Source organism: Podarcis vaucheri (genome assembly GCF_965113315.1).
Source record: "Podarcis vaucheri genome assembly, chromosome: 5".
Lineage (NCBI taxonomy): Eukaryota > Metazoa > Chordata > Lepidosauria > Squamata > Lacertidae > Podarcis > Podarcis vaucheri.
In genome coordinates, this window is record NC_138763.1 from 50,520,281 (window position 1) to 50,547,302 (window position 27,022).

At 40.4% G+C, this 27,022-nt stretch overlaps 1 protein-coding gene across 1 annotated transcript in view; it reads left to right on the plus strand.

The window, feature by feature from the left end:
• Positions 1-1,120: 1,120 nt before the first annotated feature.
• LOC309532943 (uncharacterized protein) overlaps positions 1,121-27,022 on the plus strand; it is a gene marked incomplete at its 3' end in the record, with an annotated part of 54,864 nt that continues 28,962 nt past the window's right edge. Inside the window, exons 1-2 of the mRNA XM_082223731.1 lie at positions 1,121-1,218; positions 3,743-3,791. Coding sequence (XP_082079857.1) covers positions 1,169-1,218; positions 3,743-3,791 — 99 coding nt within the window. The 5' untranslated portion in view covers positions 1,121-1,168. The remainder of the gene's footprint in view (positions 1,219-3,742; positions 3,792-27,022) is intronic.

Genomic DNA, 27,022 nt, shown 5'->3' on the forward strand with positions numbered 1-27,022 from the left:
AACATACCATCCAACTTTTTCCAACCCAGAACCAGGACATGTTCCCTGGCAAGTCACGTGACCTGCACCTCACTCTTGTCCAAAGGAAAAAAAGTGTGGGATATATTTGCCACACAAGATCGCAGCCCTGAAGAAAGCACTTGGGGGGAGAGCACAGTGTGAGAGCATGGCACCCAAAATGTTCAGAGGTCTCACATGAAAAAATGGAATGTCCTGTTTTTTCCAGGGCACTTGTAAGGTATGTGATCCAGACTACACTTCATTCTACCTTCATAACATTTCCTTACCTGTTCATTTTCTCATTTTATGTGATCTTTCACGACACAGTGGAATTTAGCAAAAGTTTACTGCTCATATCTGTGTTAACTGCTTCCAGAATCCCCCCCCCCAATGCCCTTCACTTGGAAAATTGTGGGAATATATTAATTTGCAATCATTGATGCTACTGGTTTAATAGATTTGAGTTATCAACTGTTAGCTGTAAATAACACAATTGTTCATGTGATCTGTAAATTCATCTTTGGGTGCATGCAGGAATTGTTTTCTGATATGGCTTAGGAAGGTTTAAGGTGTCATTATTAGATGATAAGAATTAACTTGTCTTAGTGCATTTCTGTCTAAATGTTATTTTCAATGTCTTTGTTGAATCATCTCTCTTTCTAATATTAGTTCCTGGAAGAAGTTTCTCTGTACCTGAAATTTATGCAACACCCCTATACAAATGGATGGAGCTGTTGAATCCCTTTTATTTTTCCTCCTTAGTAATATCCAGGCTATCATGGATGGTTGTTGTTAGACATAACAATTAGAAAGCCTACCTTGGTAATAGATTACATGGAAGTCTAGAGTAGAACATTTTGAAAGACATGCAAGCTAACTAAAATGAAGAAGACTGAAATTGCAGACACACTGAGTCACACTGATATATATTGATACTGGCAAAGTAAAAAAAAAACCCAGACTGATTTCTAGAGGTGTGATTGTGTTAGTCTCTTGCACCAAAATCAGTGAAGTCTCATGTGAAACCTTGAAAACTGAGTCACCAGTTATGACTATGAATCTATGATTCTATGACACAACAATATGGGTAGTAGTAATACTAGCACTAACAGCTGGAACACCTGGGAGGCTGGGAGAACAGATGTACCATTATGTATAATGACATGTCATGGGGATGCTCAAATGGACTCCCTTGTCCAGCACCCATTCACAGAACAGGTGAGGCAGGTTATATGGACACTCCTCATGACATGGGACAAGTGAGGCTACAACTTAGTGGTGAAGAAGTTGACACAGTGCTTCCATTAGGGTGGGTCCCAGGTATGGTCAGAAAGCAGCAGATACCACCACCTTGGTGAAGCTAAGTAGGTTTGGAACTGGTTAATACCTGCATGGGATACTTTGTGGGAACCAGATGATGTCACCTTGAGTTCCATGCTAGAAGAAAAGTGGTACATCATTATAGGAAAATAATAAGTTATAAATAATAATACATTTTTGGTGAGAACTCTGTGTTTCCCATAACATCTAACACCAACCAAATTTGTTTAAAGATAAATATCTTTTGTTTAAAGATGGAAGCTCTGGGCTTGTGTGCAAAGTCCTAGCTATGCTATCATTTTAAACACTGCAGCTCTTTCTTTCGCTGCTTTAAACATAATTAAATGTTCTTAGGACCATAGCCACATTTGGAGACATCATTGAAAACAAGATGCTGCATCTCAGGAGCTTATCTCAGCACCCACATCCTAGCGAATTAATCTTTTCAATTGCTTTTTCTCGCCTGTCAACTTTTTATGCCGGTGTTCTCTCTAAATGAGGTGTTTATATGCATCACCCTTCAGTTAGCTTTAAGCAGATGTAAAAGCTGTGTGACATTCTTTCTTCTTTTTTAAGAGACTTTGCCGGTTTGGCATCTCCATAGGAGGAGAAAGGTTTAAAATAGTGTTCCCGACAGGAGAAATGATTAATGGCAGGATCTGGAAATTGTGTTGATGTGGTTCACATCAACTGTACCATTGTGTTTACAGTGGCTATGTTAATGAGGCATCAGAAAGGTGCAGCTTGTAAAAATGTTCTACACAGTTAAAAAACTTAAGAAAGGAGGAGGGGGCTTTTCAAACTTCTAGACTCTGGAAGCTACAAGTTTAAATGCAAATGAGATAGCAAAATCCCATGTTTCATTTTCTTTCTATCAGTCCTGTAGCAAACCATTATGCAATGTGGCTCATCACCATCCAGCTCTATTAGTACACTGTGGGCATTCCAGGGGCAGGAGCCAACTAAAGAGGCCTTGCACAGATTTTCCCTGAAATTGACTCTGGGGAGGGGGGTTGTGAGAACCTCCAGAGCAGCACGAGGGGGGAGAAGACAGGGAATTGTTCCACCTGGGAAGCTTAAAAGCTTGTACTGAACGAATCATCAAGATGGTGCAACACTGAATTTCACCCCTTATGTTTACAATGATTCCTGAAGATTTTTTTTGAAGAGTCTATCCAAAGCAACGGTGGGATCAAAGAAGCTCATTAAGTTGTAAAATGGATATGAATAAGTTTAAGATGGTCACTGTTGACATTTGCACCTGAAGGACCATCTTCCCTTATATAGGCCCCACTATGCCCTTCTGTCCTATTATCTGTGATTTCGTTTATCTGTTTTAAATGGATTTATTTTTGTAAACTGCTTTAAAAGTGGTACAGAAATATTATTAACACGACCATTAAAAAGGTAAAGGTACCCCTGCCCATCAGGGCCAGTCGTGACCAACTCTAGGGTTGCGCGCTCATCTCGCTCAAGAGGCCGGGAGCCGGCGCTGTCTGAAGACACTTCCGGGTCACGTGACCAGCATGACGAAGCTGCATCTGGCGAGCCAGCACCAGCGCCGCACACGGAAACGCCGTTTACCTTCCCGCTAGAAAGCGATCCCTATTTATCTACTTGCACTTTGACGTGCTTTCGAACTGCTAGGTGGGCAGGAGCTGGGACCGAACGACGAGAGCTCACCCCACCACGGGGATTCGAACCACCAATCTTTCGATCAGCAAGTCCTAGGCTCTGTGGTTTAACCCACAGCGCCACCTGCGTCCCTAACACCACCATTATTATATGCTGTATTTGGGTTCTGGGCATAATTTTCCCTCTGGTGAGACCGTGTGGGAAATCAGTATTTTTTGAATTTATTTTATTATAGGGCTGCCATATTTCAAGAAAATTGAAATATGGCAACCCTATTGGCATCAAAGTTCTTGAGATTTTTGAGGGAAATAAACCTTTTCAGAATTCACCAAAAAAAGGCAAAGAGTGATACTCAAACACATACTTCTTGGTTCTGTTGGCAAAAACACAGACATTTTGCCAATTTTTCAAAATTCCTCCCAGACACCAATTTAGCCATTGGGATCCCGGACATGGATACCCTATTTTATCAAATCTCAGCTATTTGCTTGTGGAGGATTATGTGCATTAGGTTGTAAAGTTGGGTAGGAGTAGGTGAGCAAAATAAATCAGGGATTTTTAGTGGTTTCAACCATTTGTTAGACTTAATAGAACATTATTATGAAATTACAACATTATGGCATTTGAAACCCAAATTGCACAATCTAACAATCCTAGATGTCGTCAGGCAGGTGGATGTTGGTAGGGTCTTAAGTTACTAAGCCTGTTGCATTTGACCTCACACCTTTCTTGTTGGGGAGGAAACAGACTTTTAAATAATCTTATAAATGACACTGTGTTGTTTCAGATATGATGTTGGCAAAAGTCTGGGGGACAAAACTCCAATAGCTGTGAAGGTCAGTGTCGCTTGTAATTACATAGCTTCTTACCTATTTCAGGTCAACCTGACCTTATTGTTTATGCCACTATCTGAAAGGCTTGGTGAAGCTGCCAGACAGCTGTTTGGGAAGTGAAACTAACATGCAGGTATGTTCCAAAGTGCCACTAGAAAAGAATTTAAGCTTCTACTCTAAATATATGTGCAGATGGCATGGAAACTGCCAGTTAGAAGGGACTTTATGATTTTTGAAGGTAGAGGGTGAGTACCTGCACATTCAACATAGTCTTTACACTGGTTTACACACACACAATCACACATGAAACAATCACACATTATTTTTCCTATTTATCCCTGCCTTCCCTTCCTATGCTTTCCATGTCAAATTTTAGTCTGCAGCCTTCTTGCAGCAGGGATGTGTTCTCTTACACTCTGTAATGTCATACATCCTGATGGTGATATAGCAGTTCCAGTCATAGTAAGAGAGGATATTTGTCACATGAAAGTCAATATATCAATGGTCCCCCTCAACAGAGGTGATAAATAGCCCACCATTGCTGACAGTCATGTAGATAAAATCTGGACCACTTTAGGATTAAATTGGTTCCCAGTTTGACTTGGCACGTTGTTTCCATTCTGTCCATAACTGTGTGTTTTATCTTTGCTGCATAAATACTGTAACTCAAACCAGCAATTTGTTCCAACGCCAGTTTGCTTTGTATTGGTTATTTTATGTACCTCAGATTTCCTCAGCAATTAGTTGAGGCCGGGAAAAATTTCCGTAACCTCTCATTAAAAGAGTGCAAACAAGTTAAATATTTAATTATGATGAGCACTGCTCCAAATGGCTGTGCAGTTCTTCAAATGGTTGAGTGGACACATTTTGGGATGCTGCCTAGTTGGCAAATAGTTTCTGCCTCCATGAACAAAGGGGACAGGATGCAATGAACATCTGATGTGTTAAAATTGATTTACAGGAAAGTGTCCTATCTGAGACTGTAGGTAAGCTTTGATTTGGCAATATGCAACTCATTAAGCTACATGCTCCAGGTTTCATTACTGAGTATGTGTGAATCTAGCACAATGAATGATGCGATATCACCATTAAAATAAATCACCTCATTCAAATACTTTTTGATATACTCATTTGACTTCCTCTCTGCTGGTCTTCTCCATCTCCTGCCTCCTCCAGATTTACCAAAAAATGTGCCAATTTCCCCTGAATATTATCTTCGTAGTCACTATGTCTATTTGTGTAATGAACCACACATCTGAGTTTTCTGAACTCTAGCGTTTTGTCTCATAATCCCGTCTACTGAAAATATAGTTTCCGCCATGGTACACCATGACTCTAGGGTAGAGGCTAAAGATTCCAACATTCAGGTGTATTACTATAAATATGTGCACAAGCACATGTGATGCTAACAAAAGGCATTGAAATGGGTCCCCACTCTAGTTCAGACTTCCAAATGCATGGGCCTTCTTTCTCCACAGAGAACCAATCCGTTATTGATATCCATTGTTTCTGAAGGTTGTATGCATTGTTTCTGAAGGTTGTATGGTTGAGAAGTAATAATACTAATGATAATAAACCATTAATAGAATCCAGCTGAACCCTAATAAATTCAAAGAGGAAGAGACCAGTGATATTGAAATGGCAGAAGGCCAGTTTCGCTTCACGCTGTTATATTGAGCAAACAGAAGACTATGTATGCTAAGCTATAAACCTCTAGTACATGGGCATCTTTCTAATACGTAATTTATATTGTAGGGCAAAAGAAAGTCTTGTGCCTTTTAACAAGCTATGTAACATCAAGCACAGCTAGTAAGTAGTTTGACATCTGCCATAACATTTTGTCCTATGAACTGCCCAAGGTTGTTTGCTCCATGCTTTATCAAGGCAACACGTTTGGGGATTTCTGTGCTGACTTTTAATGTTAAGTGCCTGAAGGAGTTATCCATACAAAGATTTTTAAATCACGTAAGTTGAAGAGATCCAATCTGGCAAACTTTTAAGAAGGCCCTGACACAATAGAATTATGATTTTTCTACCTTGTGGTATGACCTTTATTTGAGTTTTTTCTGGAAAATGGGAGACCATGAACTTGAAACTCATAAGAATATTGACAAGACTGGTCATCATTCAGAAGTCCTCTAAAAAAAGAGTGTCTTGTGATTTTCCAGTCTTTAAGGACTTTGCCCAGTCTCTAAAGATTGTTCAGTCTGCTTCCCCTGCAAAGCTGTTTAGCACTGCTTACAAAAGGTTGTTGTTGCTGTTGATTAAATTTGTATTTTGCCCTTCATACGAAGATGAAGGTTCTCAATATAAAAATACAAAATGAGAACATGTTGTAGTGCAACATTACTTTAAAAACAGCCTGAGGGCGGAAGTGTGGACTATGAGGCTGGAGAGGCAGCTGGGCAATAGAAATGGAGAAATCCTCTTTTTACTTTTTGGCATTACTTTCTAAGTAACTGCCCACTTCTCATGACACACACACACACACACACACACACACACACACACACACAATTTTCTGCAGGAGAAAGTCATGTTAAGATCTTAAAAGGACATTTGGGCTACACAGTTAAGGAGAAAGGATATCTGAAATGCAAATTACACCCAGAAGGCTATGGAGTTTGCAAGATGCCAACAAGTTACTATGTGGTTAAGTGTAATCTGCTGCTTCCTCCTGTTTCTGGACCTGGTCCTTTCACCTGTACCTTGGAGCTTGAATTGCAGCCTAGGTATGATCTTGCCAAGGCTTATCTTCTAGTACTGATCTTGTAAAAGTTTCAAACACCCTGACAACCTCTCAAAGATGCCCCTACCAAAATTCCCTTTAGCGAGACAAAAACAAAAGCCCTTCCTCCTTTCCACAGACTGTGGGCGTCCTCCCCCATTTGACATTCTACAAGACCATTCCTCCCAATTACATGACATTTTTTATGGCAACATCTCTAGTTATTGAGAAAGATTTCGTCTTATTTCTTTGCATGTGAAGGTTGGATTTTGATTGCCTGATTTATTCTTGCTTATGATTCCTAAATGGATTTTCAGAACACCATTTATGTTCATTTTTGAGCACATATATATAAAAAATATCTATGGTAAGAAACGTTAATGGGATGTTTATGTGGAATAGAGAAGAGAAATGGCTTTGTAATATAAGTCTGCTGTCAAAGTGCCACCTGATGACAAATAACTGGTCGATAGTGGGCTGTAACTTCTTTGATCTTGTCATAATTCTGGTGACATCCTGCCTATTCCATATCTTTGCTTTGAATTTTTAGATATTCGTAAGTCAGCTGTGTGTTGAAAATAGAAACTTCTGGTGGTGATAAAGAACACATATATTCAAAAGCACTTGCTGTACTTTTCCATTCTCTAGACCTAAAAAAACTTAAGAGGAAGCTCAGAGCAGTGCTGAAATTAATATTCAGAAATATTCAAAATATGGTAAAGTTTCCAGATTCACTCTACAAACTTTGTGCAGCACATTCTGAATTTGCATTTTTCAAAAGTTATTTCATTTTGTTACACATAGCAATACAGGTGTTTGAGAGTCACAGAAAGAAGGCTTGCATGTTTGACATCATATGGTCCACAAGTTAATAAAGAAAATGATACAGAGCAGAAAAATGGTTATTGCAGGAATCTAGAAATAATACTACAATGATTCAATGGAAGCACAATGGAGCGGTTAATAAAAAGTCATGGGATACAAACAAATCCAGATAAAAACATACTTTTCAGGAACTTGCCAAACCTAACCTGTGTATCTGAAGAAGTGTGCATGCACACGAAAGCTCATACCAAGAACTAACTTAGTTGGTCTTTAAGGTGCTACTGGAAGGAATTTTTTATTTTGCCAAACCTAAATTTGTCTTGTGACATAAATAATTAAAGACCACCATGTAGTTACATATTCTGTAGGTTTGTCTTTACCCCTGGGAACTCATAAAGAACGAATATGTTTTTCAGATATTTTGATAAATGGAGCCGCCTTAAACCAAGTAAAAAGGGAAAATGCCATGTTAGTCCTCCATCCCTGAACAATGGTTAGTCAAATGGTGACAAGCACTGCATTTTGCTTGACTTTATCCTCCCAAAAATTGAATAAGACTTACTTACTGCCATCCCTTGATCATTTTGATTTTGACCGGCTTGAAATACAGGGTCTCATAAGCTGTCAGTTCCTGAAATACTGTCAAAGACTCAATGGGTTGGATCAAACTACCCATGGGACTTTACTCATGGGATGCTCTGCTGGAGGAAGGGAGGAGCAACCATTTTTATTGACTCTCCACCCCCCTGAAATCCCCTGTCCCCACCAGAAAGGGATGTGTGGAAACATGTGGGGCAAACCCCGCCCTCTCAGCGATGCTGCATATGCAAGGCACAGTCTCTGACCAATACATGATTAGCCTTATTCTAAAAAAAAAGAGTCTGACTTGCTCATGTAAGGGCTTCAAAGAAAGGGGCAAGAACTCTGACCAGGCTTCCTTTCCCCATTTTGGAAATGCTGTGTGTGGGTAAGGCCTGTCATGTATGCCTTGTGTGCCTGGTTCATGTAGCATTATTGAAAGGTGGAGCTTATGCCACACATTCAAACTTGCCCTTTTGTGTGTTCAGACTGAAAACCAGAAGATGACTAGAGTTACAAACTTGCAATACTAAAGGAACACAACTCACATGTCACAGAAGTGGTTAACTGACTGTCAGCTCATACTCCTTCACACTGTTGTTATGAGGATAAAACAGGATAAAAATGTACTTTTACTTGCCCCAAGCCCTTGAAATAGAGTGAAAAGCTTTGAAAAGAAATGTGTGCATTCACTCCTTTAGTAGTTACGACTTATTAATATTTTGTGCAATCTACTGTAAATTCACTTAAATTAAAATTGAGCCAACTTGACCAATCCATTTCCAATTCAGGATTGCTCGCTACAATTGAATGTATATTTTAAGAGTACAGTGTTAAGGGAAATGCTACCAAACCATGGTACAAAATTGGTATCATTTGTAAGATTATCACAGCAAATTCAGGAGGGGGGAAATCAGCGAAGTACCTTGAAGACATGATATTGGCACAAAAGATGTAAGATCTGAGGGAGATGATTGGTAGCCTAATGTACAAGGGATTCGTTCTTCAAAAGAAACATTTGTAAGTGGTACTCCCTCTTGCCTGGATGGCCGATCAATGAACATTTGCATTCCAATAGTCAGCTCTTGTGAAAATAAATTGAATAGCATTTTAAGAGGCTGGAAAAATGTATTATGTAAAGGATCTTTTGTTCTCTAAGTTCAGCAAGATCAAATATTCGGTGATAATAAATCTTTTAAAAATGGAGGTGGAGGGAGAACAGGGAAACGTCAGTTTTGATTAACCACTATTTTATTCAAAGTGATTTTAAGTGAAGTCTCAAGTAGATGCATTTATTTTATTATGTACCCCAGAAAATCGGCATCTTGAGATAGGCATTTTATGGTTTGTAAAGACTTCTGCCCAAATGTACAGTGGTACCTTGCGTTACATACGCTTCAGGTTACACACTCCGCTAACCTAGAAATAGTGCTTCAGGTTAAGAACTTTGCTTCAGGATAAGAACAGAAATCAGGCCTCAGTGGTGCGGTGGTGACAGGAGGCCCCATTAGCTAAAGTGGTGCTTCAGGTTAAGAACAGTTTCAGGTTAAGTACGGACCTCTGGAACAAATTAAGTACTTAACCCGAGGTACCACTGTACAAGGATGCAATTCCTTGTAAGTCAGCTTCTAGAGGAGGTGTGGGGAAAACAAAGGCCACCCAGATGTTGCAGAGCTACAATACCCAGCATATCGGATCATTGGCCATGCGTGTTAAAGCTGAATAGAGTTGTACAGTAGTTCAGCACCATTTGGAGGGCCAAAGGTTCCCCACCCTTGTTCCCTAGGAAGGTGCCTCCTCCCTTCCTCCCCTCCCTTGCATCCCTATCTTTCTGGTAGAAGAAATCCTGGCATTCATCTCTTGATCACACTGCATTGCCAGTGTGGTATGCCTGCCTTTCTTTCCAATCATTTGCCCCTCTAGGTAACGGTCCATTCAATTTCCCCCACCCAGCTTTGGAGCACTCATTCTCCAAGGCTGCAGTAGGAAAGACTGTGAAGTTTGGGTCAAAATGCACCTGAGACGTTTGTGATCCCACTGTTTAAGGGTATGGGCATGATCTTGGCTTCCATCTAAACAAGCTTCTCATCTGAAGCTCTTTTATTTTCCCTTTTAGTTCTTGTAATAAACTTTACTGCATATAGCCAAAGAGCTTTGAAAACCTCTCATCCATTCACGGGACCGATGAATAGTTTGCAAAATGACATGTACATTGGCAAAGTTTACAAAAATGAAAACCTATGCACTGTATTTACTGCACATAAAACTCAGGTCAGTTAGTAAGTTAGAATCATTAGCAAAACTTAGCTGGTCATATAAAGCTGGTTATCTAATAATAACTGGCACATCATCTTGAGCTGTTTTATCCAAATACTATAAAAGAATGCTAGATAATGAATTTCCCTTGGGTCAGCATATAGTGGGCAGAATAATAAAAAAGTGAGTTATATCTTCAATATGATTTCATCCAAAAGCACATTTTCTGTCCTGCCATGGGATGCCTTTATACTTCTCTTCAAGATAAGCAGATGGCATTACTTGGCATCTGAATTTTATAAAGGCCCATGTAACTGGGAGAAAAGTCAATGTTTGAAATGAATGTGCCCCACTAAGATCTTTTTTGATCACAGCATTCCATTGGGAGAAGTGCAGATGATTAATGATAGCACAATCTTTCTGTGCATCATAACCAAAGAAACAATCCCTCAGGGCACAATGGCAGTCTAAGGCCAAGGAGCATTTTGGCAGCATTTAACTTGCCATTATTTTTTTTTAACACCCCTTTACCTCACCTCTGAGCCTTAATTATTCCATCCAGCACAGTTTAGTAGGACTAGTAACTTACATGCCATTTAATCTGAACCAGTATCTCAAATAAATCAGGTCAGCTCTAGCTATTATAGATGGTAACCTGAGTCTAGCTGTAAGAAGATCCATTGCTGTACCTGTGGGAAATTCTGGGATGATGCTTAGGTTTTTATTTCCTGAAGAATTTCCCCTATAGAAGTCAATGAAACCTGTTTACTAGAACAGGAGAAAGTAATTGCAGCTTGTACTACTAGCATAGGAAACATGGTAGAGTAGTATCAGTGGCAAGCTTTTCCTTTCAGTGATATGAAAAGAACAATGCTGGAATTAATGGAGTCAAAGCTCCCAGTGTTAAGAAAATAAACCGAGTAGTTCATTTTTCATAAAGTGAAGAAGAAATACTGCTAATAGAAATGGCAGTGCTGGTTGGGAAGCCCAATGCTGAGGATTAACATAAACACACATCACTTCTTGAGGGTCACCAAACCTCCCAGAAGGGCCTCAGAAACCTCTCTGTTCTCTTAGGAGTAAATAGGCTGGCATTCTCTTTCAAATCTTACCCGAAGTGGGAAATCAAGAGACTTTGACCAAATGTAGGGGAAACATTCTGAGAACAAGGAGAACTGGATATGTAGATTACATCTATTTCTGTTAGGCAAGAAACTAATATATTACTTATACTCAAAGTGAGCTCTGCAAAATGAGGACAGCCATGGCATTCTGTCGCTCTTTGGCCCTTCTACAGCACTACAAAACCTCTCTACATCACTTCCAAATTGCCCCTTTCTGTGTGTCTAGCAGAAAATAAATTGTGCCTTAGAGTTATCTTCAGTTGCCAAATGTCTCCTTGGTGCCAGAGGCACCTCTATCTAATTTGGAATGCTCAAATCAAGCTGCTCCATTTTTCTCCAAGGGGATGGTCATGCTCTGGGTTAACGTCACATGACACACTGTTTCAAAGGAGCAACTGTTTTATCATGCAGCTCTGGGCAAGCAAACTGCTTCAAGGGGGCAGAAGAAGGGGGCCAAACAGCATGCCTCAGCTATCTCTCAAGAAGTGCACATATATTAACTTCTAATTAGGCAGCTTACTGCAACTCAGCCGTCACATTGTTATTCCCAAGTATCTTAAGGATTTCAGAGGGGAAAATTGTGGCACTCAGTTGTATAGGATCGGGGGGGGGGAGATGGTTACAATACAATAAAACAGTAAACCAATAGTCCAATAAAACCAGTTTAGCACAACTTCCAAAGCAGATAAAAATACGACATATCCTTGAAACTCCAATAAAGCCACAACCTGGGCTTTCCACTTGCATCAGTGCAAGTCATACAAGCTGGAAACTTGTAGAATCTTTTGGCAGACAAACTTCCACAATCAGAGGAGCTTCGTAATGTGCACACTATAAGCAGTTTGTTGTTCATTATGTGCAATTTATTTTTCTGTATGTGTTTATTTTCTTTGTTATGGACTTGTGTTTGAAGTACTGAAAATGTCTACAGTTTTTTGTAGAGTATACCATTTTTGTGTGTATAATACAACACCCCCATGCCCCACACTGTACTATGAACCTTTCAGAACTGGATGGAAAGTGTTCATGTAATTTTGAAGAAAATATTTTCTAAATGCTTTAGATGAGATTGAAGTAAGTAAATACTCAGAGAAGATGCACTGAAATCAATGGAGCTACTCTGCGTAGACTCCACTTGGAGTAGTGTGTCCAGTTCTGAGCACCACAGTTTTAAAAGAATATTGACAAGTTCGAACATGTTCAGAAGAGGGTGACCGAGAAGATAAAAAGTCTGGAAACCAAGCCTTCTGATGTACATGTGAGGGAGTTGGGAATGTTTAGCCTGGAGAAGAGGTGATATGAAAGCATCCTTCAAGTATCTGAAGGGCTGTCACATGGAAGATGGAGCTACCTTGTTTTCTGCTGCTGCAGAGAGTAGGAGCTGAACCAATTGATTCAAATTGCAAGAAAGAAGATTCTGACTAAACATTAGGAAGAACTTTCTGATGGTAAGAACTGTTTGACAGTGGACTGGACCACCTCAGAACGTGGTAGACTCTCCTTCACTGGAAGCTGAATGACCATCTATCAGAATTCTTTACCTGCAATTTCTGAATTGTAGGGGGTTGGACAATATGTCCCTTCCAACTCTATGCTTCTATGAGTATGACTTACTTGGATCTCAATGTTTTTCTATACAGAAGCTTTTCACAAAGGCTTCCATGGTGAATATCATAGATTTTTTTGCTATCATGCCCTCAGTATTAAACAAATGCAAACTGTATTGAGGTTGAACTGATGTCAGAAGGTCAGAGTTCTTTCATGGGAATGTACCTTATCGCTTCTCTTTCCCAATGTCTGCACAACAAGGTTGATTGTTTGCAGCTTTATCTGAGAAAAAAGAAAAGTTCGATAATATCAACTGAGGAAGAAATAAAATTCTTTTTCCCCCAATAGAAAATCCTTGCGGTATTTGATTTCTGTGTTCTGGAACCAATTTAGCTGTGGAAAGCCAAGGTAATGGAAACTATCTTAAAAATGGCAAATGCATCCAAGTTTAACTTCCTGCATGAATATCATTCTTATGGCTGTTTGTCCCCCCCCCCAAAAAAACCCCCTCTCTTGTTATCTCTGAACATAACTGTGATCTATACAATTCTCCCAGCACAAAAAGTGATGTGTTTGAGATATGCATTGTGCATGGTAGGCATTGCTCAGTAGAGTAACAAGAAATAACTGGTTTATTTGATAGCGGACACAAACAGTATCAAACTAATGGAAAGCATTCTGCTTTTGTGAATGTTTCCTGTTAGAAATCTAACAGGACAAAAATTTTCAAGCCTTTAAATCCCAGCAGCTTCTATGCTACAACAGCAGCAAGAATACTCATTGCAAAGTATTGGAAGACACAAGATCTACCCACCCTGGAAGGTTGGCAGATGAAGGTGATAGACTATATGGGACTGGCAGAAATGACGGGCAGAATCCGTGACCAGGGAAAAGAGACGGCGGAAGAAGATTGGAAGAAATTTAAGAACTATCTTAAGAAACATTGTAAAATTAATGAGTATTAAATGATGCGGTTTTAGAAAGTAAGAGGATTATGGCTGTAAAGTTTAAGTTAAAAGAAAAGAAAGGTTGACAATTAGATAAAAATAAGGGTGAGGATTTGCTGAATTAAATATTTAAAATTGGTATGTAGAAAGGGGAGGTATGAGGAAGTCGGTGAAATAGGTTTTAAGAAAATAAGGATGTGAAATTATACTTGTTCTTTTTTTTGTATGTCTTTGTTTGGTTTGTTGTGTTTGATTGTATAATTTGTGAAAATTTAATAAATATTTTTAAAAAATAAAATCCCAGCAGCTTCTTCGGAAGTGGCCCAGCTTAATGGAGTGTGTGCCATTGCCCTACCTGCAGCCCTGCTGCTCATGGCAACCTGGGTGGAAGGCGAGGGAGCAGGCAAATCGTAGCACCAATCTGAAACAGGCGTTATTGGACCCAGATTAGGCCTGGTGTCATTAAATGACAGTGGGAGACTGACTCAAGATCCGGGGAATCCCAGGCTGGCTTAGACCTTCCTCCTCTTTCCCCCTGTAATGGTTGCCTGTGTGCATCTACCCCTTCTCCCCAATGTTTGATTGAAATAATAATGAAAGCCTAGGCAAGGCTTCCAATTTGCTTTGGGGCCCAGATTCCGGCTGGTTTGGTTGCTGGTCCAATCAGGGCTGCTCCAAAGTGCAGAATCAGGAGCCACATCAGATCCGTAGGATAGAGTGTGAGGAGTACAATCCTTGTTTAAGACCCTTACTTTTGTTTTACATATTGTGTATGGCTAAGAACATGGAGTTGCAGATCTAAGGGAACAAAGCACTGTTTCAGGCAATCCAAACTTCCTTTTTGCCAAGCTGAAAAATGGTGGGGGGTGGAGGTGTTTCCCCATTCAGCCCTGCCAGCCTCTAGTGGCTGCAGAGTGATGCAGGGCCATTTCATCAGCACATATATCCCTATCCTCAGTGTAAGTTTTTTTTTCTGGGGACAGCAGATGATAACAGAATAATATGGAGGAAAGCACTTCTTCATATAAGCCAGAGACCCGTGTCATGTAAGGGTTTATCTGTTAAAACTAGCACTTTCAATTGCTCCTGGAAACAAACAGGAAACTAGTGAAGATGTTTCAACACAAGCAAGATGTGATCCATTATGATGTCAGTGGCAATTTCTGAACTGCTTTCGTAGATATTGCTAAGGCATGGCTAGCAGTAGGCAAGTTATGTATATTGGCTTGAGTAGTGAAATAGTCTAGATTAGGTTTTGCTGAATTAGTTTTTCTCTGTTGTTTTCATTTGCTCCTATGGTTAATTGCTCAATCTGCTTTAAAATTAGCTTTCTTCTAATAATATATTTACAATAACAGTTTCAATTGCTGCCTTTCAAAAAACTGCTAGTAAAAGCTAAAATTATTTTCTTTTGTCTTTGCTATTCACCCCATGCTCAAATTATTCACAACACTATTCACACTTATGGAGGTTGAAGAACTGTTTATGGGAGTCAGCCTGGAAATAAAGATGCCTTCTGAGAACCAAAGGAGGAGAGGCTAGGCTTGCAGGTCTGCTCCTCATGGACCACATTGACCTACACTATTTCATCATCATCATCTTCTTTTTTTTGCTTCTTGTACAAGCGGATACTAACAGTAAGTCACAATTTGTCTATTGACAATTGAGACAAATGGTTCTACCCAACCCAACAGATACTACAAATGGAAAGAGCGCATGCTGACACTGGAAGATGTATGCTTAAAATCATTGCCAAATAGTGAGCATCAGTCTTAGTCTATGGGAGCTCTTGCATAATGTATAAATAGGCTAAGTCTTGCAATCTAGAGCACAGCATGCTACAAAATCAGACAGAGGCAGAAGTGTGCTTGAGCAGCAAGTAGCTCTAGATCGCTCAGCTGAGCCAGGCAGTACACCACAGGTAAACTGAAAACAGCTGGGATAGAAATATGCCAGCAATCACTGGGATACACTGGAAATAGTTGAAGGGAACCAGTGCGGTGCCCTGGTTACATTGTTAAACTAGGATCTGGTAGACCAGGGTTCAAATCTCCACTTAGCCCTGCAGCTCACTGGATAACTGTGGGCCAGTCGCTGTCTCAAAGCCTAACCCACCTCACAGGCTTATGAGGATAAACTATAGACCACAATTAACTCCTTGGAGAAAAGGCAGCATATACTTGTAAACAATGTCATAAAGCGCCACAAATATGCTTTGAAAGGAAAGAATTTGCAATTCAGCCTTGATGCTGAAAGCTCTGAGGACTGGGTTTTCAGGATTCTTAGCACTACAAACAAAAGAAATGAAAAGCAGATGAGTTTTGAAATACAAAATATCTCTGGGGTTTGGAGTTTAATTTTTTTCATCATGATCTTGTTTATAACTTGTAGAAACCATGAAACCAATTCTAGGAGTTCTCAGTGTTCAGCTGACTCAAGAATGTCTGAAAGAACTCAGGAAGAGCAATCTCACCTTACACTGGGTTGGGGGAGTTGGGTTAGGCAGAGGTGTCCCTCTGCCCAAATCTCCCAGCTGAGCTGAACTTACCGCTGTCTTGCGACTGTGTCAGATTCACTCACCCTGTAAGCAGAAGGATTACCATTGCAGTGGTGAAACTACCACTCTGCAAATTCCCACCAGTGGTAGCAGGGAGCTTATATATACAGTGGTACCTCGGGTTACATATGCTTCAGGTTACATACGCTTCAGGTTACAGACTCCACTAACCCAGAAATAATACGTCGGGTTAAGAACTTTGCTTCAGGATGAGAACAGAAATCGTGCAGCAGTGGTGCAGCAGCAGCAGCAACGGGAGGCCCCATTAACTAAAGTGGTGCTTCACGTTAAGAGCAGTTTCTGGTTAAGAACAGACCTCCAGAACAAATTAAGTACTTAACCCGAGATACCACTGTATTGTGAAATCTTGCCACCATCCCTCCAACATAAGGATGTTGAAACATAGCAGTACCCATGAGGTGGGAGGCAGTAAAGATGGAGTCTTTACTGAGGGGTCTGGCTGTTGTTTGGAGCTGTCCATTGCTCTGGGTGGAATGCACAGGTTCATTTTGTGGCCAAGGACAGAACCAGTGAATTTCACTTGGAGATGGAGGCATAGTCAAGTGACAGTTGGACTTTGTACATTCAGGAAATGGATGATCGTGAGTCTGCTTCCAGTCCCAGCAGACTGGATGTGTCCTGGGGATTGTTGGCACCCAGTAGAGCAGGCTTTCAACCTCAGCCCTCCAGATGTTTTTGACCTATAACTCCCATGATCCCTAAGTAGCAGGACCAGTGGTCAGGGATGATGGGAATTGTAGTCTCAAAACATCTGGAGGGCCGAGGTTGAGGAAGCCTGTGGTAGAGGCTAATTGCATGATATCTGCCACAGGCTAATTCCATTTTGCCTGTCTCTTCAAGGAGCACATATGGCGATGTATGCTCTCACTCTCATCTCCTGTTATGCTTAACATTAATCTTGATGGAGGATTCTGAAGAACTCAGAAGTTGTCTCACTGATTTGCAACATCTTGGTTGGTCCTAATAAAGAGATCACCCTACTGGGTGATTCTTCTTGGTAGCTCAAGGAGATCACAGCTCACCTAACACATCCTTCACGACTTTCCCTCCCCCTTTTATTTTTGTCAGAGCAATAATTTAAATCCTGCTGTTCTTTATGTGCATGCGCACAAACCCTCACACACAGAGCACAAATATTTTGCTTTCCGTTAAGGTTTATCTTCCAGCTTGGAAATGTTTGTTATCTCAAAGATGTTCTAGACATTCTGTGCCATCTTGCATGGAATGCAGACAACTCAAGCACTAAAACGTCCCCCAGGACATTTCTACAATGATATTTTGTGTAGAAAAACCATGTGTGAAGCTTTCACAGGGCTGCTGCTTCCATGAATCATTCTGATTACTCAAACTAATGGTGAATAACATGCAATTAATTCTAAATGACTGCCTTTTGTGAATATTTTCTTCTCCTTTTTTCTTTTCTTTTTTTGGTGCTGCCATGCCAGAATTCCATCAATCCTGACAAAACCTGTCCACTGTTTGGATCAAATGGATGACTAATAAAAATCTAAAATTACGAATAAAAATAGCAGGGCTACTGGTAATGCGCTGTATTTTTTTCCTCAGGTGGCATTATCATTTAAGTAAAGCCATCCAGCCAAGCTGACAAAAACCTGGACAGAGGTTGAAATAGACTCCTGATATGATATTGGAACAACATGTAAAAGAAATTCCCAGGGAGTAACAGCTGTAGCATTCACATAAATGTTGCCACTGTGTGATGTTTCATAAATGATAATGGTCTAGTTATGGGCTATGTTCTGGCAATTTTGTTAGGCTTGCTCTCTGCCAAGACATGCCATTGAATAAGAATGCCTCCTTAGCAGTTCTGGCAAGCAGTAAATCTGTGCCATCATGTTTGGAATAGACACAGTCATAACAAAGGGCTTCAGAATAATTTATTTCCTAGCATGCTATCTTTCTGGGCTTCTCATACATCCTTCCCTACAGGTTTTATTTGGAATAATAGCAACAATGAGGTTCAGCTGCCTGGGGCAAACTATCAATTGAATCACCTGAAAGTTGTTTTTTTATTATTATTATTATTATTATTATTATTATTATTATTATTATTATTATTATTATTTAAAACAAGCAGCTACCAAACTTTCCCTTGTCCCCTCAAAAGGACTGACCAACTCAGAACAAAGCCATTTGGATACAAAGCAAAAATAATGAAATCAAAATGCTAGGCAGGTATCTCAGCAGGATATTACTAACCATTAATCTAGTCCAACTAATTGGCACTTGCAGAGGGCAGGATTTTTCAGCTACCTACCTTTTGAGTTTAAAAAGAAAAGAAAGCAATGTTTTAACAGCTTGCCACTGTGGTCTGGCCACAGTGCAACGTCAAGTGAGTTTGTCATGCTTCCAGCTTTAAAAACAAAAAGAAAAAAGAATATATGGGAATGTGAGAGCATATTTCATATGAATTGCCTTGTAAAACCTTCCCATGCAAATTGTAATAATGTCACAAATCACAGCGGGGCTTGTTAGCAGCCGTTGGGACTTCTGTCTGAGAATTGGGTGGTAAAGGGAGAAAAGACTATATACATATGGGGCTTTAAAGAAATGGGTATATAGAGGTTTATTTAATATGAGTCAGGCATCAGTGTAGGACCCATTTTCCATGTTGAGGTATATGGATTATTAATAATATGAAGAAAGTACAACTGATTTGTGTGCAAAATGCTGCTTCTTTTTTTAAAGCTCTCTAACATCAAGTTGTGGTGCCAGGTCCAAATCCAGAAGTAGCATTTGTAGATATAATATCTTTGCTAGGACTTGAATTACCCACGTTACCAGACTTTTATCCTACCTGCTTGAACACAGAACACAGAGCAATGAAAATCGCAGTGAAGAGTTACATTCATGTATATGGGAATAAAATGGTGGCAGAGGTGGAGAAATGGAGTTCTGGGCAAACATCAGTTGAGGTATGGTGGGATGCTACAGCTTCACCCCTGCCTGAGGAAATTTTGATGCAACAATGTGTCTGAATACAATAAGCTGAAGAAAGATGGAGGTTATATTTATTTTGTAGTGACTAAAGCATGGGTAGGCAAACTAAGGCCCAATCGCCTTCCAAATCCGGCTCGCGGACGGTCTGGCCAGCAGCATGTTTTTACATGAGTAGAATGGGTGCTTTTATTTAAAATGTATCTCTGGGTTATTTGTGGGGCATAAGAATTTGTTCATTCACCCCCCCAAAAAAAATATAGTCCGGCCCCCCACAGGGTCTGAGGAACAGTGGACCAGCCCCCTGCTGAAAAAGCTTGCTGACCCCTGCCTTAGAATAAATCTCGGTATCAAGATCCCCTTGCAGGCACTTGGTCTTCAACATACTTGATGAGAGAATGCAAAACAAACAAATGAGCTTTTCTGATTATACCTATCCTGAATTAGCAAATAAATTTACGTGCTGCATTATTTTGTACTCTTGCATGTCACATCGTGGTATCAGAGGCTGGATAAATCCATGAAAGTTAATCACCAAGCCCTGGTTGATGCATTAGCTGACTGGTGTGCCTGCTCTCCAGACGTCTTCCAATGTAGGTGACATACCATACTAAAAGAAGCAGATTCAAGATACCTTGATTTTCCATGATGTCCCCTGCCCCCTTGGAGACCCAAGTGTGTGTTTTATGAAACAAAGACTCCTCTTCCATCTCTGCTTCTCAATAAAGAAGTGGCCACAGCCCTTTTAAATGTGGGTATTGGTCCTGCAAATATTTGTTTGTTAGACAAGACTTTAACACATGTTTTTAACTTTCACTCCAGTCTCAGCCTCACCTAGCTGCATGATAAACTAACAAAATACTTTTTTTTTTGCCATCTTCTCATATACAGTCAGTTTGGGGGCTGTTTCAGTTTAATATCTGCCGAGCCTTTATGCCACAGATGTTTCACAGCAGTAGTAGGAATGATTAAAACAAATCAATAAAAGCACAGGAAGGAAGCTGGCGAGTAGCACTCCAATTAAATACCACCCAACTGTCAAAGGTCCCATCCCAGCAACAGAGAGTAAACTCATCCATCTGCAAGTGAGTCAACTGTTTGCAGCCAACAAAAATGGCTGTTGCTTGTTACTGCATCTGCGGACAGGACTACAAAATGGCAAAAGTCAAAAGCTTGACTATGTTATTCTTGAATTAAGTTACTCACTTGCAGTTCCTCCCCCCCCCCCCGAAATCAAGGTCAGCTGCTTTTGTACATCTCCTACATAGAATGAATAAGAGCGAAGTGCTATAATCATGCTTTTTACTCCTGTCTCAGCAGATAAGGCCAATTCTATATTTGCTCTTCCTTTTATTAGCTTGTTGGAGTGACGTAGGATAAAAAGCATGTGGTCTCTAGATGCCTTATTCCAGTACCCTCAAGATTATCAGTTTCAAAAGAAGCAAGCAAGCAAGCAAGCAAACAAACAAACAAACAAACTGGTGAAATTGCTGGGGGGAAATGATGTGGTTCATACATTTGACTTTGTTTCAGAAAACTAGACATGGTTTTTCAGGGTATAATGTGGACTCCTATGGTTGTTTTGCTGTGAAGTCCCCAACATCCAACTAACTCTTGGAAGATACACTTCTTCAGCAAAAACTATAGTCTCAAGCTGGAATATGTCACAGCAAGAAAATACAGTCATACCTCAGAAGTAGAATGGAATCTGTTCCGGAAGTCCCTTTGACTTCCGAAACATTTGGAAACCAAAGTGTGGCTTTTGATAGACTGCAGGAAGCTCCTGAAGCCAATTGGAAGCCCCGTCAGACATTCAGCTTCCAAAAGAACAAATGAAAGCTGGAACACTCACTTCCAGTTTTTGATTGCTCGGGAGCCGAAACGTTTGACTCCCAAGGCGTTCGGGAGCTGAGGTACGACTGTAACAGATTTTGCAACATGTTTATTATACATACAAGGTAGCCATTATTATATATAATAATAGATGCTTTGTAAGGTAAGCAAGTATTATTTATCTCCATCTTAGACTGTGAAACATTGGTTTGCTGTGGCCAGCTAGTGAGTTCAGACAGGTCCTTAGGTTCTATGCCACTGGGAATTATTTTTTAATGTTTCCTCTTTTCATATACTCAGATATTAATATTTGCATGGTTTTTTAAAAAAAAATATTGTAATGTTTTATCCTATAATTGTTGCACTTTATACAGTATGTGTACTTGGTGGACTTTTCAACTTTTGGCTGAAATGTGGTTATAAATCTGCAAACAAATGAATAAAACAATGTTACCCGAATCTCCCTACCACATTTTGCACTTAACTGTCAGCCTCCAGCATGTGGCTAAATAAACTATGTGCAGCAGACTTTAAATCAAATTTGAACACACCAGTGCCCAACCGTTCTTCTTTAAGTATTTAATTATAAAAGACATGCTTGTGCTTGGATCGGCTTTACCATTAAACAAGATTTGAGATGTAATCGTTTGATTTGCAAAGCCTAAAATAAATGACCACTTTTTCTTAATGTGAAAACAGTGTTGCAGTGCAAACAAATGTCAGCAGTAAATTTTGTATGAGTAGGAATTTATGGAGATGGTAATAATGATGAATATATAAATACACATTTAGTTCCAACAGGCTACTAGGTGCTTTATTAGATATATGACAATCGGGCCCAGAGCCAGCAAGCTAACTGTTTCTACACACATTTCATATTGACTCATGTGCATGGAGGCATCTTTATGAAGACAGACCACTACAACCAGTGAACTGTATCAAGCTCCTTATAAGGTGATCCCATGGTCCTGCTTCCTTAGGCTAATGTCTGCATGTAACCACAGCTGGTTTGACATCCCTGTCACAGGAGAGATAAGCAGAGTTTCTCTCAGTTCACCATTCATTGTGTACACTAGTCAAAGGCCACGGTGAAAGAGAAAGAACAATGGATTCATAATGAATTAATCAAACCATCGAAAGAGCAACGGTTTTAGTTTGAAATTATTTACATTTTCATTGTAAAAATATTTTTGCAACATTAAGATGTTACAATGCAACACAGGGCATTTCCCCATAATATACAGCCCTGTACTCACCTTCAAACAAATGTACACAGAAGTCATCCACAGGCCTTCCCTATATAATATGGGGTGGTCAGGGATCCACCAGCAGAAAGATGCACACAAAGATGTCAGGGCCCATGCCTCTTTGCCCCTGTTCACACCTTGACTGTTTGAATGTTTAGGAAAATGCCTGTGCAAGCTGGTAGCTGCAGTCGTGTTCTTAACTGGCAGCTGAAGCAATGAGCTGCAGAAATGAAGTAGAAACAGCCACCTCATAATAACCTTGCTGCCACCATAGAGTTGAAGGCATCTAGTCCATTCCCTTGCTCAGTGCAGGACCTACAGTGTAGGATGGGACAATAGCACTGCAGACAGATGGTTGTTCAGTCTTTGTTTAAGTCGTTATAGGAAAGGACTGGCCACCACTATCTCCTGATAAGATCTGTTTAACTATTTTTCAGTTCTTATGGTTAAGAAGCTTCATTCAATATTTAGCCCAAATCTGCTTCTCTGAGATTGCCATCCATTGGTTCTTGTCCTGCCATCCAGGCCAACACAAAGCTGCTCCCATCTTCTGCATGACAGTCCTTCAGATATTTGGAGTTTGCTATCATGTCTCTCCTTAATTTTTGCTTCTCCAGGCAGGAACTAAATGTGTGCAGAAACTAAAATGATTTAGAAACAGTTATATGTTGGGGAATCAGCTCTGGGTGTGACCAGTAGGGACAAGAAGCTAAGGAACCTACTAGTTACATTTTTTGTGCATGGTTTGGTAGCAGGCAGCAGTAGAGGAAGCCACACAGAGCCAGTGTGGTGTAGTGGTTAACAGCGGTAGTCACGTAATCTGGGAAACCGGGTTTGTGTCTCCGCTTCTCCACATGCAGCTGCTGGGTGACCTTGGGCCAGTCACACTTCTCTGAAGTCTCTCAGCCCCACTCACCTCACAGAGTGTTTGTTGTGGGGGGGAAGGGAAAGGAGAATGTTAGCCGCTTTGAGACTCCTTAGGGTAGTGATAAAGCGGGATATCAAATTCAAACTCCTCTTCTCAGGCACCTGGGGCGGTGCGCCCAGGGGCAGGGTGAACTGCCCATAGGGGCGAGGCACGCAGTGCCCTTAGGGAAGGATAAGATGGGGTGCACAGCACCCTTAGAGAAGGACGGGGTGTGCGGTGCCCGTAGGGGTGGGGCAGGGTGTGTGGCACCCATAGGGACAGGGTGTGCCATGGGGGCTGGGGCCTCAGCCGCCCTACAGCTGGGAGGAGGCAGCGGGCGGACATTGTGGAGCCTGTGGGCGCCCAAGATGTGTGGCTCGGGCACACTGCAGGCCCTGTGGTGAGTGCCACCCGCCATTTTGTCACCCCATTCAGTGGGGCACCTGGGGCAGATCACACCTACCGCACAGTCCACACCCCCTGGTAGCAGGATTCCTTCTAATTCAGTATCCTGGTAGCAGGATTCCTTCTAATTCAGTATCCTGGTAGCAGGATTCCTTCTAATTCAGTATCTGTGAATCATTTGTAATCTTGCAAATACTACAGAACCTATTTCTCTTCTTCAACTGTTGCTTGTCAACCCCCACAATTAGCCATGAAAAGACAGCAGAAATGCAGGTCCAATATGCAGGGCTTTCAGAAAGTTATAATGTTCTAAATAAAAATGGAATGGCAAATAGATTTATCTTCCCACAAGCAAAACATCTAGTAGTAATTATGCACATTTCCTATGCATCTCCATATGTTGCTGTGCATCTGTGAAGAAAACATTTTTGTAATGAAAATATAAATAATTTCAAACTGAAACTTACTCTTTTTATGGTTTGAGTAATGCACTCAGCAAGGAATCAGCTGTTCTTTCCCTTTTCCCATGGCCTTTGACTGGTGTACACAATAAGCTTGTGAAGTACAAGAAGCTCTGCTCACAGCTCCTGTGTCAGGGAGGTCAAGCCAACTGTTGTGCCCTAAACACACACTTATGGAGATCTTCTGTTTAACAATGATCTGGAATTCAGAGGACAGAAGAAAATGCATTTCCTGGGATCCACAAGTATTGTCTGAGCACTGTAGCATCTGGAATGAGTGAATGCTGGAAACTTGAGGCTAAGGATAACTCTAGATTATTTCTATAAGGTTATGTCACTTAAATATTCCAGGAGTGACACAGCAATATGATAGTTAGTGAAATCCAATAACTACATTTGAACTCAACATTTTGTTAAATCACAAATGAAATCACAATAGTATTTCTGCTGTACCACCACAGCCTGCTCTGTAAAACTGAGACTAAGTTCCATTACTTCCAGAGTGCTTGTTTCCTTTAAAACTGTTAGTGCCCAGAACTACTTAGCAGACCAGTCAATCTCCTAAGAATGGCATTCCAACTCCAATGATCACTCCTAATTGAGTGATAATGATGGTGTGTGGGGGTCATACACTTCAGCTTGTTATACTTCCATGTATTAATAAATCAAGGAGGAGATTAGGTGCCATTTTCTTCCATTTTTCTACCTATAAAATGCTATTAGCAAATTACAGCCTTAGCATATCAATTACCTCTTGACTGTAAAAAGTAGATTTATGGATGACCAGGGACTTTGGCCAATTTCATCATTAGCATATTCAAGATATAGAAAAAGATTTTGAGAAGTTAAGAGTACAGACATTTCAAATCAATCATTGAATGCCAGTGCTTTGAATTTGCTAAAGATGAAAAAGACCAAAGTCATTTCTGAGCCATAAATCTGCTTTAAATTATTTATTTATTCTATCCTCTTCTCAAAATTTTTGCAACAACTGAGATTAATTTTTTAAAAAAATTAAATGAAGTGGGTTCCCAGGAAGGGCTGAATCAACTATATGAATAGGGCTATAGCCCCTTTCAAGTATTCAGCTGAACATAGGAGGGTTAAACCTTTGTAGAATAGTGACTGGCATGCACAAAAGCCCCAGCTCAATAGTCCCACTGGCATGGGCTCTTCTCTGCATTCAGATCTCAAGGGGGCTTCTGAGCATTGTTAAGTGTTATTGTTTAATTGTACATTGAAATGGAAAACAACTCTATGTGTATTGCTAAAGATTTAACATTGTAAAATTCCATTGAGCTAAACTAAATCTCTCAGAGAGCCTAGCAGTTAAAAAATAACCAAGAATGGATCTCTGCTTGCTGCCTTTTCAGGAGGTATTTAACTTAGATGATATGGGGCATTCCATTGCAGATCAACCATTTTGAATGTGTGAGTTAGTCTTTGTTTTCAAGCCACCAAAGAGGATGGTGTGTTAATGACTCTCTTTCCAGAAGCAAACAGCCTCCAGACTAATGGAGTCTGTGGAGAGAAACAGCTTTGTTTTCAGTCCTGGATACAATAATTCCATATGTCTAAGATATTGTACCTATGCTAGGCTCAGCACATTATATTATGCAATTATCTTGATATAACATTTTATGTCTGTTTTTGGAACAAGTTCTGTTAGTAAAGATTCTATGCACAGCCTCAAAACTCACAAATAGAAAAGTATCCATAGAAATGGGACAAGAAGATGGTGAAGGTACCTTTAATGGAGCTATGCTCAGTGCAGAGTCATGATCCAAATATATAAGAATTATTTAATCATCAACGTGTCTCATGAACTAATCAGAGAAGCCAGTCAAGGAATCCTCTACCGCTCTGCAGGATATAGCTGACCATGCACAAATCAACCCTGATGCTGCAGAGGTTGGAGATCACCAAAAGCCTAAACCCTTTTAGATAGTCCTACATCACCATCATTCTGACCAGCAAAACACATCAATCCTGTTTCGGACCTGCCAGGCGAGTGAGGTCAGCTATCTAATGAAGCAGACCCACATAACCTGAATTTACATGCAGACTGCCTGAAGCGCTCCAGAGAGACAAGAAAAGCTGTTGAATCAGCATTTAATTCACTGTCCAAGATGTCTGTCAAAGGGGGTTGGAAGAAGGGCTCAAGCCACAGCAAAAACAAAAACCTGATTTATACGGATGTCTGCATGTAGCCTAATACACCAGTGCTCGCCTAGTTAAGGTTACCTGTGAAACTTTCTGCAGTCAGAGAATTAGAGAAGTGGAGCAACAGTAAGGAGGGAATTGTGTGGATATTTTTTAAAATGGATGTTTTAACATCCGAAGTGTATTTGTCTGAATGTTTGTGAATAAGAAAGGAAGATCCGAAAGCTATTTAGATTATAGCCCCCCGCCCCAGCACACACCTTAGATAGTGATATGTGGCATGTAAACTTTCTTTCAGAAGCCGCATTGCTACCTCACAGTCTTGGAGAGTGATGGGACCAAAAGCAGTAAGAAAGTGGCTCTTTTCGCAGTCGTGTTTCTGTCAGGCATCTCCAGACTGTCAGTATTTAGCGGGAGAGATTCAGGCACATATTGGAAAATTTAGGTTTATGCAATCAAAGTGGACTAAAGCACTCTTGCCCCTCTGGTGCCACAAATTCACATTGAGCAACAGCAACAACAAAACTCCTGACTTTCCGTGGAAAGGAAAGTGAGGGTGAAACGCTTTGAAAAGTGTAGAAAGATTCACTGGAAGATAAACCCTCTCCAAGCAAGTCAGGATACATTCCGGACAAATGCTCTTTGTTGAATAACCTCCCTACAAACAAATCATAA